This window comes from Pipistrellus hanaki, assembly GCF_964339955.1.
Source record: "Pipistrellus hanaki genome assembly, chromosome: 3".
Classification (NCBI taxonomy): Eukaryota; Metazoa; Chordata; class Mammalia; order Chiroptera; family Vespertilionidae; genus Pipistrellus; species Pipistrellus hanaki.
The window spans coordinates 91,103,726-91,116,874 of NC_140505.1; the positions used below are offsets into that span (position 1 = coordinate 91,103,726).

Genomic DNA, 13,149 nt, shown 5'->3' on the forward strand with positions numbered 1-13,149 from the left:
CATCTATTATAAGTCAGTAGATAATATTTAAAATTGACAAATGGAGAATAACAATATAAGTACACTTAGAAAGACAGAGGCAAATGTCAGAATAACTAAAAGAAGTATAAGTGGATCCATCATTTAGAAAGGGGTAAAGGGTGAAATAAGGATTCGCTCTTTTTTATTTTAAATATCTTTGTACCATTTTAAAAGGATCAACCTTGATAAAAATTAATTAAAAGATAGAATTTTATTTATGATGTTACTCCAAACCAGTGTTTCCCAAACTTTTGACATATGTGTACCCCTTCTATAATTTTCATAACGCTGAGTACCCCTCGTCCTCATGAGAACGTAGAATTAGGCACAGCTAAGCACGGTTCAGTGCATATCCCCACCAAACTCTTCCCGTACCCCTGGGGATAGGCGTACCACACTTTGGGAAACACTGCCAAACAAATGAAAGGATTGAAAAGTAAGATAAACAAATAAAAACGTTAATTTGTTTAGGACAGTGGTTGGCAAACTCAGTCAACAGAGCCAAATATCAACAGTACAACGATTGAAATTTCTTTTGAGAGCTGAAAACTGACTTCTGCGCATGGGCCATGAAGTTACAATTGCACTGTACATGTGAGCTCTCATGTGGTATTTTGTGGAAGAGCCACTCTCAAGGGGCCAAAGAGCTGCATGTGGCTTGCGAGCTGCAGTTTGCCTACCACTGGTTTGGGAGAAGAAATACCAGACATTTTTTTTTCTTATAATTTAATTTCTGCATAGAATTTATATTAACAAAACATTTAATAATATAAAAAATACATTCAGGCCCAGCCAGTGTGGCTCAGGGGCTGAGCATTGACCCATAAACCAGGAGGTTATGGTTCAATTCCTAATCAGGACACATGGCTAGGTAGAGGGCTCTATCCCCAGTAGGGGATTTGCAGGAAGCAATTGATCAATATTCACTCTCATCATTGATATGTCTCTTTCCCTTCCTCTCTCTGAAATCAATAAAAACATTTAAAAAAAATACATTCGGGGACTTTGGATCTTGTTTTATTCCCCTCCAATAAATCATTCCTAATTTCTTTATTTCAATGCCTATCTTAAAAAAAATAGTAGGATCAGGATATTATTTATAAACTACCTGTTTGTGAATGACATTATGCTAAGGCCTCTTGCAGAAATCCAATGATAATGGTAGCAGCTAATATTTATCAAGCTCTTCTTCTGTGTCAGACATCATGCTAAGCACTTTATACACATATTTCATTTAACCTTTGCAACAACTTTCTGAGTTAAGTTCCATTATTTCATTTTTACTAGTGAATAAACTGAAGCACAGGTATGTTATCTAAGTGGCTCAAGGTCCCACAGGGCTAACACTCAAGCAACTTTGCTCCAGAACTCATGCTCCTAATCACTGCTATGCTGCCTCTCAATAAAAAATTGTGGGCCAACATTATCTACCCATAGTGGTGAAGATTAAAAAGAAAGAAATAAAAGGCTGTATTCACCCTGTGCACTCAGTGGCAAAGTAAAGAGAAGTAAACTCTGGAGTCCCAGGCAGAACTTTTTTTTTTTTTTTTTTTAATCCTCACCTGAGAATATTTTTTCCCCATTGGTTTTCAGAGAAAGTGGAGAGAAGGAAGGGGAAGAGAGAAGAGAGAAACATTAATGAGAGAGACACGTGGATTGGTTGCCTCCCACACGTGCATCAGGTACTTGCCCTTGATCAAAATCAAACCCAAGATCCTTCAGTGTGCAGACCAACACTGTAAATATTGAGCCATGGCGGCCAAGGCCAGGCAGAGCTTTAGTTCTCAGCTCTGCACTCACCCAGGGTCAGCAGTATGATCCTGGGCCCATTACCTAGTCTCTCAAACACATGTGATGATAGGCCTGGCAGGTTACTGTGAGCTCTGAATGAAGTCAAACATGCTAACACCCCTAGCATAGAGCCTGAACAAAGCTATAGTACGTCAGTAGCCCTTGCACCTTCCCACACTGTAACCCATGTGATCTGGCCCTTTCATATATCTAGCAAGTTACTCTCCAGATAATCCTGTAGGTGAGGGTCACCTCCTTTTATAGACTAAGACACATGCTCACAGCAGTGGAGTAACAGACTAGGGCTGTAGAGCTAGTGAGGGAAGCCCAGATCTCACTTTCAGCCAAATGTTCTCTCCCAGACAATGCATCACCTCTTGCTTTGCCTCTGTAGCTCTTTGATGTTAGTCTCTAGATAAAAGGCTAGCATAGTAGGGAAGTAAGAAGTCCAGCATGATGGCAGAGGAACCTGTAAACTTTGCTGGGTCTATTGCCAGCAGTAACAGCAGCCCTGACTGCTTAAATGCCTACACTGCAGAAGAACATCCATAGAACATACCTTTGTACACTTTGGAAGAGCGGCCCAGCTGAAAGCAACTTTAGAAAACCAGTAAGGGCTAAACCAAACAGTTGTTGTACCACAAGTCAAAACCAGAAGTGCTCACATCAAAAAATAATTTAGAATGCCATACACTCTCTGTCTGAAACATTGTGTGTTAACGGTTTATCTTTGTGGGAAACCTTGGATAAAGCCTACCAAGGAACTGCAATTACTTATGGTTTCTCTAGTACCAACTTCTGTGGGAACTCAATGTCATCAGGTTTTGAGCAGCCAGTTTTTCATTGCTGTTCAAGCAGAGTTAACCATTCATTCATAATTCACTCATCCCTCTGATTTTTTATTCCAGACTAGAGGCCCAGTGCATGAAAATTCATGCACTAGGCGGGGGGTAGTCCCTCAGCCCAACCTGCCCCCTCTCACAGTCCAGGAGCCCTCAGGGGTGGGAGGCAACCTGGCTATCAGGGGAAAATGGCACCTCCATCACACCTCTGCTACTGCCATTGCTGGCAGCAAAAGTTTTGGCTGGTCCTGGTTACCTGAGCCTCAGGTGGCCCTGTGTGGCTGGGCAGCTGCCATCTGAGACTTGCCTGCGCCTCAGGCCAGCCCTGGACAGTTGCAGGGCTAAGGAGATGGGGGACTGCCGCACTTGCCGCCCCAGAGATGAGGGGACTGGGCACCACCATCTTGTGGCTGTGGGAGCCACCATCTTTGAGGGTGTGACAGTCAATTAGCATATTCCCTCCTTATTGGCTGTGGGCACCGCCATCTTTGCAATGGTATGAGGGTCAATTAGCATATTCCCTCTTTATTAGATAGAATATTTATCAAGCTCCCATATCCTGTGTTCAAGCTCCCATATTCTGTTCCTAGCACTGAGCTAGGAACAGAATAGGCTCTTCTCTGTCTATGAGAGTCACTGAGAGCTAAACCAAACTGGGCTTTGGATAGACAGTTATATTCTGTAAAGTGTTATGACCCCACTTTAAGATAGCTCACTTAACCAGCCTTTCTATTGTAGAAATAAGGAAAGCTAGGTTCAGACAGCCTAAAATGTCCAAGGTTGTAGAAACTGTAAGTGATGAAAAGGGGTGTACACCCTGGTCCTCTGAGATCAAATTTTCGGCTTTAACTCTCCTTACTACAGCTACAACACCAGCAGAGAGAGAGAAATCTGAGAGGTGTAGTTTCTTTCTTTCTTTTTTTTTTTTTTCAAATCCTCACCCAAGGACATGTTTTTATTTATTTTTAGAGAGAGAAACAATTGGTTAGCTACCAAATGTACCCCCATGTGGAACTGAACCTGCAACCTTTTGGTGTACAACAAGCATGTCAAACTCATGGCCAGTGCGGGCTGCATGCCAAGAGTTTGACATGTTTGGTATATAGGATGCTTCTCCAATCAAGTGAGCTACATGGCTAGGGCTAGCTACTTTTGTTTTTAAAGGGCTCAGTCAATGATGCAGGGGAGCTGTTTGTCACAGAAGTGCTGGTAAGTCAGTTCTATGCAGTTACGTGGGAGGAGGAAGGGCATGGAGATAGAGACAAACCTGGCCAATAAGCATCTCTTCCCAGCTCTCTCTGGAATCATTCTGTGCCCCTGCTCCCTACTCTCAGTAGCTTCCCACTTAGCAATTAATGTCAAAGTCAGTTAGTTCAGCTCTCCTGAATCCATCCCTCTCTCATTTTTCAACCACATACATTGTCCTGCCCAATCAAAGGCTGTGGCTCAGCCCCTTTCCACCACATGGGATGTTCAACAACTCTAGGAGGCTTCTACTGACCTCTCAGGGCTACCAAATTGTCTTCTCTGTCAGAAAGAACACCCCAGCTAAAAGTAATTTTTCCTTTCCCTGAAATTTTATACATGCACTGGTTGTACAAAGAGCACTTGCTTCAGGCCACCTTGTATCATAGTTACCACCTTCAAGCCTTTTCTCTCCTGGATGATTCAAGTCCCTTGGACATTAGGGTTTCTTTATAGTTTCATTTCCCAGCAATAGTACCTGACAAATGGCTATCAAAATATGAACTTGGAATTTTCCATGGTAGAATAGTTCTATACCAAATGCTAAGTACATATCTCCTGCTTTGCCCAACAGTGGAGTCACAAGGATATATTTTTCTCTGCTAATCATGGTCCATCCTCTTTTGGTAAATTCTCTACAAAAATTAGATAAGGAGAAATATCTTTAGAGTTGTTTCACATCCTTTGACTCAGACACTGAGCAGGGAGGGAGATGAGGAAACCAGTGAGAAAGTGGAGAAAAGAGGGGAAACACTTTGAAGAAGGAAGCTGTGATTCCTCCTTAATTATATATATAATTTACTTCAGAGAGGAAGAGAAATATATATATTTACTTCAGAGAGGAAGAGAAAGACAGAAACATCAATTATGAGAATCACTCATCTGCTGCCTCCTGAATGCCCCACACTGGGGACCCAGCCCCAAACCTCGGCATGTGCCCTGACAAGATGGAATGGTGACCTCCTGGTACTTAGGCCCCTGCTCCATCCCTAAGCAACACCAGCCAGGCTGCTGTTTCTCTCTGGCACCCCTTAAGTTTGTCCTCCACAACAAGGCCACTACCCCAAGGGTAGGTGTGTCAACTCCTGTGGGCACAAGTGGATACTATTCGACAATTGTAAAACAGATCCCAGGCCTGAGTGGTGGTGGTAGTGGAGATGCAGGGCACGGGAGGGGTGGTGTCTTAATCAGCTGCATTTTTCAGGGCTTAGCTCTGCTGGAGAGGTGACACAAAGTTGCCTGAGTCAGTTGACCGCCCTCAGGCGCTCCCTGCACAGCTGGTCCTTGAAGGTTACAGACCCCGTCTCACCGGAGGCTCTGACCCTTGGGCCCCGGAGGCCGCCCAGGCTAGTGCGCAGCTTTGTCCGCTCGCAGTGTTCCCTCTTCCCCCAGGGAAGCGGGCTAATATCCGCTGGGGCCTCCACCTCTGATCTGGCTGCTGCGGATTTCTCGGGCTCCTCTGGAGAGGTAGCATTAGGGTCAAATTATTTTCCAGGGCTCTACAGGCCTCGGCCGCTCGGGCCTAGCAGGGCGTCTGCAGGGTGCGTGGCGGGAGGAGGGGGAGCTGGCCCAATCCCTCCTCCTGCTCGTTCTAACCAGCTCCATTCTCTCTCTCGGGTGGGCCGCACTCCTCGATTTCTTTCCCCAAACCTTGGAGCCCAGCAGAGGTGTTCTTTCTCTCTCTCTCTCTCTCTCTCTCTCCCTCCCTCCCTCCCTCCCTCCCTCCCTCCCTCCCTCCCTCCCTCCCTCTCTCTCTCTCTCTCTCTCTCTCTCTCTCTCTCTCTCTCTCTCTCTCTCTCTCCTTCCGCCCTCCGCCTTCCCCTGCCGCCTCCCGCCCAGGATGCCAGTCAGATGGTGCAACATACACCGGGTCCAAACCTCAACTCCCAAGGCTTCGAGTGTCCTCCTGGATGCGCCCGCTCCTTGTGCCCAAGCCGCGAACCCCCTTGAAGATCCCAACACAGACTTCCTGCCGCCCAGCTCCAGCTTGGAGCCAGGCAGCCTTCGTCGTCCCTCCGCGCTTCTGCCCGCAGCATCTTGGCGGCTCCCGCGCCTCCGGGGCGCCACAGAGTCTCACCTGCTGGGAGCAAATGGGTGCCGGGTGGTCCAAGAGCCGCAGGGAAGCGCGACACGGAGCCAGCCCGTACAGGACCAGTAGCAACAGCCCTAGCCCCAGAGGGGGCTCCAGAAGGACAAGAGGTCGGCGGTACAGAGCACCCATGGCCCCCAGCACTGTAGAGGAGCGCTCGGTCCAGAGTTGGGGGCACAGGAAAGGAATGCCCAGGCCTTCCCCAGACTCAGAAGTCCCAGTTGCGAAACTTCGCTTCCGGCCTCCAACACAGTCAAAGGGCGGGCCGCGCCGAGGGGAGGGCTTCCGGCTGGGTGTGTCCCTAGGCTAGTCCCTCCCCAGCCCGCTTGGGAAAGGTGCGCGCTCTCCAAGCCCTTCCAGCACCTTCCCAGCGCGCCGGGACATCAGACTGCTGGCCCTGCACCCTGCCGGCTCCCCACAGCAGACCCCGCCCGCGGCCGGGCCATCAGCTCACTTTCCACCCTCAGGCTGCTCCACATTTCATGCTGCTCTTATCTTCACGCTGGAAAATTCGGTTTCCATTCTTTACATCTTTGTTGCCACTAATCAGACTTCTCTTTTTTTTTTTTTTTTCTCGTCCCTTCGACGCCAGGCCCCTACTTGAGACTCAAAGAAAGGTTTTCTTTTTAGTCCTGGTCCCTCTTTACGCCCAGCGTCTTCCCCGCGTCTCCTCTCTCAGCCTCCTCCCTCTCCCATTCTCTGGCTTTCCGTTTTCTTTCTCTAGGAGGCTGGGGCGGCTTAAACACTAGTGAATTCCTGTTCCAGAGAAGAAGTTGGAGCTGTGTGATGTGAACTTGGGGAGATGAGATCCCTGGCCCCGTACTATTAGTTCCCAATAGCGCACAGAGTGCAGTGTTTCCCAAGATTAGTCTCCTGTCGAACATGTGCCAACTGCATCCTCTCCTCTCCCATCTGCAGTTGGGTGTGATCCCCTGTCCTGGGTTCCCCCTGCTGGATACTGGCTTCCAGTCTTGCCCTCTCTTTTCATCCAGACACATTTGTGTTTTGAAAACTGCATTTTTATCCCTGTTCTTCCTCCATCCTAAACCCACAACCAGCTGCATTTCCTTGCCTTTGATACCCATGGAATCTAGATGCACTTTGCATCTTCCTGTATTTTCCATCCACCTGAATTGGAGCTCCCAGAAATGGGGCTGTGGATTTTCTGCCCTTTCCGCTGCTGGCAGACTCCTGGTGACCATCTCTGTGGGTCCCATTCTCCTCCCAGACCCTCCACCCCACACACCATTCCCCATTCAAAAGGACCCAGCTGCACTAGGCCTGAAGTTCTGAGGTCTTCAAACATCTTTATTTGTTTATTTCTAAAACAATTTTGGGAGAGACAAAATGGCGAAGAATAGGTAGGCGGATTCTGAGCCTTGTCCCAAAGCAGAGAGAGAGGGCGGCTGAGGGTCATGCTGGGAGTGTTTATTGACAAGCCAAGAGACAGCGGAACACCAGGAAAAACTGGGGGGCCGCTGACTAGGGTGCCCCTGACAGGGAAGCACCCACAGCGAAGCTGGGTCCCTTCCTGGAGCTACTGTTATGCCCAAACTTTGTGATCCCTAAGCACCACCAGGGAGCCGAGTCCAATGCAATAAACAAAAGAGCCTCTTCCATGCTAGCATGGGCTCTGTTCCACTCACGCCGACAGCATGGTGGAAGAGAGAGCGAATTTTGCCAAGTCCTGGGGTTTTACTCCTGTGGTGATGTCACTGTTTTGGCTGACCCTGGTTGGACTAGCGTTCAATTACACAAAATGGAGGATAACTCCGCCCTGCCCCACAGTGGAGAGTCTGGAGTTTATCCTCGCCCTGCCCTGCCCTCTCATACCTACAGGCTTGGACGGGGAAATCTCGACATCTTAAAAGTGGGAGTGGATCATTTCAGAGGCCTGAGTACCCATAGCCACAGAGACCACCAAACAGCTGTGAGCTCCAGAGCACTGATCCCAGGTGGCTCAAACACTTGGACTCAAAGGAGTGCCCCACCACGAGGGGAAAGGTCAGATTTTGCAGGGAGAGGGTAAGTGCTCCCGGCAAAGACAAAAGCCTGCACGCGCAGGGCACGGAAACTGGAGGACAGGGGCGGTGTTTACAAGTGGAAGCCCCTGGCTGTTGGGCCGGTGTTGGACGGGGCTCCTAATAGGGGAGATATCTAAAGAGTTGCTCTTTAGATATCTCCCCTATTAGTAGGCCCGTCCACATTCACAGGTGGACTTGCCCCCCCACGCCTTCCCCTCCATAGATCAGTGCCCCAGAGGTGGGGGGGGACAGCTAGTGAGGCTTTAGAGCCTTGGAAGTCAACCTAGAAACACTGCCACCCAGAGGATAAATCACAAATTGACCCTAGTGTAATAAAATCAAAGCAAGACCTGCTTAAAAATCAGGACCCGATTACAACACTGAGGAGCAGTGAAAAGCAGGGAACAGCAATACTGTCCAGACTGGCAAACAGTCGTGCCAAACAACAATAGAGGAAGTGAATGACCTTCATTACTACAAATTTTATTTAATTTTTTAAAATTTAATTTTTTTAACTTTTGTTTTTTATTTTTTTTCATTATTTGCAACATATACTCAAGAAACTATTTTTTTTCTTTTTGCCTCACTTGATTTTATCTTTTTAATTATTATATTGTATATGTAATCAACATTATTATTATTTTTTAAATATATATTTTATTGATTTTGTACAGAGAGGAAGGGAGAGAGAGAGAAAGTTAGAAACATCTATGAGAGAGAGTCATCGATCAGCTGCCTCTTGCACACCCCCTACTGGAGATATGCCTGCAACCAAGGTACATGCCCTTGACCGGAATCGAACCTGGGACCCTTCAGTCCCCAAGGCAACGCTCTATCCATTGAGCCAAACCGGTCTCAGCTGTAATCAACATTATTACTACTACTATTTTACCTTTTTAAAATTAGCTTCTTTTGTTTATTTTTATTATTATTATTATTGTTTTTTTAACTTTGGGATCAGGGTTCTATAATCTATATTTATCTTTCCTTCTCCAATGCTTTATTCTATCTCAACCCTACCTTTATGCCATCACTCTCTTCCTAACCCTTTCCCTTTGGTGCCCTGTTTAGCTTAACGTTTCCTGCTCTAGATTTTCCCTATTCTTTGTTTACCCCGTCCTAAAATTTCACCCTACTTGGGTATATCTAATTTCCAACCACCTGCTTCAAGCCCACTCACACCTCCCTTGTCGCTGTCCTAAACAAACAAACAAAAACCAAAAACAAAAACAAACCGTCTTTCTCTCTATCCCTTTGTAGTTGTATTTGAATGTTAACTATATTGAAGTTTTATGCTTTTTTGTGATTGTTTTGCCTATTCTTTTAGTTTGATTGTATGTTTTTGTTAGCTGGGTTCTAGTCTACTTTATTGGTGGCTATTAATATCGCAAACACATTTCTATTCAGTGCCTTGTGTGTTGTACCTGGATGTGTTGTATTTTGTGCCTTTAAATCAAAGCAGGAGAGAGAGAACTACATAACCAGACATCCTGAAAAGAGAGATCATGGGGAGACAAAGAAACAGCCCACATATGAAAGAACAGCAGGCATCACCAGAAAAGAAAGTAAATGAGTTAGAGACAAGCAACCTACCAGAGCAAGAATTCAGAGTAATGTTTATAAGATGGCTAAAAATAATGGAAGACAAATTTGACAATATGAGTAAGAGGAAATGAAGAACCAAGAAGAAATGAAAAATGACATTGCTGTTGTAAAGAACTCAATAGAAAGCATCAAGAGTAGACTAGAAGAAGCAGAGGACCGCATCAGTGAGCTAGAAGACAAGATGGAAAAAAATACCCAATTAGAGCAGCTTCTGGGGGGAAAAAAAATTAAAAAGCATGAGGAGAGCCTAAGGGAACTTTGGGACAATACAAAACAAAGCAATATTAGAATAATAGGGATTCCAGAAGGAAAGGAAACTGAGGAAGACATGGAAAACGTATTTCAAGAAAACTTTCCTGAGATAGAGAAGAAAAGCACACACAAATCCAAGATGCTTGCAGAGTGCCAAGCAAAATGAACTCCAGAAAAATGATGCCAAGGCACATTATAATTAAACTGGCAAACACCAAGGACAAAGTAAGAATCTTAAAAGCAGCCAGAGAGAGACAGAAAGTTACATATAAAGGAACCCCCATCAGACTAGCAACTGATTTCTCCACAGAAACTCATCAGGCCAGAAGGGTATGGGATGGAATATGCAAAGTAATGCAAAGGAAGGGTCTGAATCCAAGAATACTGTACCCAGCAAGGCTATCAATCAAAATTAAAGGTGAAATCAGGAGCTTCACAGACAAAAACAGACTAAGGGAATTTATCAACACCAAACCAGCAATGCAAGAAATGCTAAAGGGTCTACTGTAAAAATAAAGAAATAGAAAGCAAAGAAGGAACACAGGGGTATAGAATTAAAATGACATCAAATGAGTACCTATCAATAACTTTAAATGTAAATGGATTATATGCTCCAATCACAAGACATAGGGAAACAGATTGGATAAGAAAACAAGACCCGTATATCTGCTGTCTACAAAAAACCCACTTCAGAATAAAAGACGCACACAGACTGAGGGTGAAGGGATGGAAAAAGGTTTTCCAGGCAAATGGAAATGAAAAAAAAAAAAAAAGCGGGGGTAACAATACTTATATTTGACAAATTAGATCTCAGAGTGAAGAACATAACAAGAGATAATGAAGGCCACTTCATAATACTAAAGGGAACAATCCAACAAGAAGAAATAACCCTAGTAAATATATATGCACACAATACGGGAACACCCAAATACTTAAAAAAAAAAAACTGCTGGAGGACATTAAGGGAGAGATTAATAGCAATACAATCATACTAGAAGATTTTAATAGTCCACTTTCATTTTTGGAAAAATCATCTAAACATAAAATGAGCAAAGAAATATCAATCCTAAATGACTTAATAGACCAGATGGAATTAATTGACATCTTCAGAATATTCCATCCCAAAGCCACAGAATATACATTCTTCTCAAGTGCACATGGATCATTTTCAAAGATCGACCATATGTTGGGACATAATCAAAATATCTTCAAATTCAAGAAGATATAAATCATATCAAGCATTGTCTCAGATCATAGTGGCATAAAACTGGAAATGAACTACAATAAAAATAATCCAAAGAAATAAAACACATGGAGACTAAGCAGCATGATATTGAACAAGGACTGGGTTACCAGAGAAACCAAGGAAGAAATTAAAAACATACTGGAAACAAATGACAATGAAAACACAACAATCCAAAATCTATGGGACACAGCAAAAACAGTTTTGAGAGAGAAGTTCATATCCCTACAAGCCTATTGCAAAAAAACAAGAAAAAATGGTAGCAAATTATCTAACTCTACAACTCGAAGAGTTATAAAAAGAGCAACAAGAAAAGCCCAGTGTAAGCAGAAAGAAAGAAATAATAAAAATCAGAGTGGAGATAAATGAAATAAAAATACATAAGATCCTCAAAACCAAGAGTTGGTTCTTTGAAAGGATAAACAAGATTGATGAACCTCTAGCCAGGCTAACCAAGAAACAAAGAGAGAGGACCCAAATAAACAAAATCAGAAATGAAAGAGGTGAAATAACAACAGACCCCGCCAAAATAAAAGGATTGTTACAAAATACCAGGAACAACTCTATTTGAGCAAACTGAACAACCTGGAGGAAATGGACATATTCCTAAAAAAATACAACCTTTCAAAACTCAATCAGGAAGAATCTAAAAATCTCAATAGAATAGTGACTTGGGAAGAAATTGAAATAGTCATCAAAAAGCTTCCAGCAAACAAAAGCCCAGGGCCAAATGGCTTCACAGGAGAGTTTTACCAAACATTCAAGAAAGAACTAAAACCTGTCCTCCTCAGACTATTCCAAAAAATTCAAGAGGAAGGAACGCTTCCAGACTTCTTCTATGAAGTCAGCATCACGCTAATACCAAAACCAGATAAAGACTACTCAATGAAAGAGAATTATAGGCCAATATCCCTCATGAATATAGATGCCAAAATCCTCAATAAAATCCTAGCAAATCGGCTCCAGCAGAACATCACAAAGATCATACACCATGACCAAGTAGGATTTATTCCAAGAATGCAAGGATGGTATAATATCTGCAAATCAATAAATATGATACATCACATAAACAAATTGTAAGATAAAAATCATATAGTCATATCAATTGATGCAGAAAAAGCATTTGATAAAATCCAACACCCTTTCCTGATAAAAACTCTCAACAAGGTGGGAATAGAAGGATCATACCTCAACATAATAAAAGCTGTATATGATAAACTCACAGCTAACATCATACTCAATGGGCAAAAACTAAAACCATTCCCTCTAAGAACAGGAAAAAGACAGGCATGCCCACTCTCACTACTCCTCTTTGACATAGTACTGGAAGTACTAGCCATTGCAATTAGACAAGAAGAGGAAATAAAAGGCATCGAAATTGGAAAAGAAGAAGTAAAGTTATCCTTATTTGCAGATGACAGGATATTGTACATAAAAAACCCAAAAGACTCCATTAAAAAACTAATTGAGTAAATAAATAAATTTGGCAATGTAGCAGGATACAAATTTAATGCCAAGAAATCTATGGCATTTCTATACACCACCAATGAACTTACAGAAAAAGAGATTAAAAAAGCAATTCCATTTACCATAGCACCAAAAAAATTAAGATACATAGGAATTAACTTTACTAAGGAAATATAGGACCTATATGCGAAAAACTACACAATACTGAAAAAAGAGATAGAGGAAGATGTTAGCAGATGAAAGAACATACCATGTTCATGGATTGGTAGAATCAATATAATCAAAATGTCCATACTTCCCAAAGCAATTTATAGGTTCAATGCACTCCCCATTAAAATACCAATGGCATATTTCACTAATCAAGAAAGAACTCCCAAAAGTTCATTTGGAACAACAAAAGACCCCGAATAGCCACAGCAATCCTGAGAAAGAAGAGTAAAATAGGAGGGATCTCAATACCAGATTTCAAGCTGTATTACAAAGCCACTGTTCTCAAAACTGCCTGGTATTGGCACAAGAACAGACATATAGATCAATGGAATAGAATAGAGAATCCAGATATCAACCTGT

At 43.4% G+C, this 13,149-nt stretch overlaps 1 protein-coding gene across 8 annotated transcripts in view; it reads right to left on the reverse strand.

Moving 5' to 3' along the window:
* IL17RA (interleukin 17 receptor A) overlaps positions 1–6,260 on the reverse strand; it is a 41,781-nt gene extending 35,521 nt beyond the window's left edge. For all 8 annotated transcript variants that reach the window (XM_084879519.1, XM_084879515.1, XM_084879516.1 and 5 more), the window contains exon 1: positions 5,977–6,260. In XM_084879519.1, the coding sequence (XP_084735645.1) occupies positions 5,977–6,120 (144 nt within the window). In that variant the 5' untranslated portion in view covers positions 6,121–6,260. The remainder of the gene's footprint in view (positions 1–5,976) is intronic.
* Between the last annotated feature and the right edge of the window lie 6,889 nt (positions 6,261–13,149).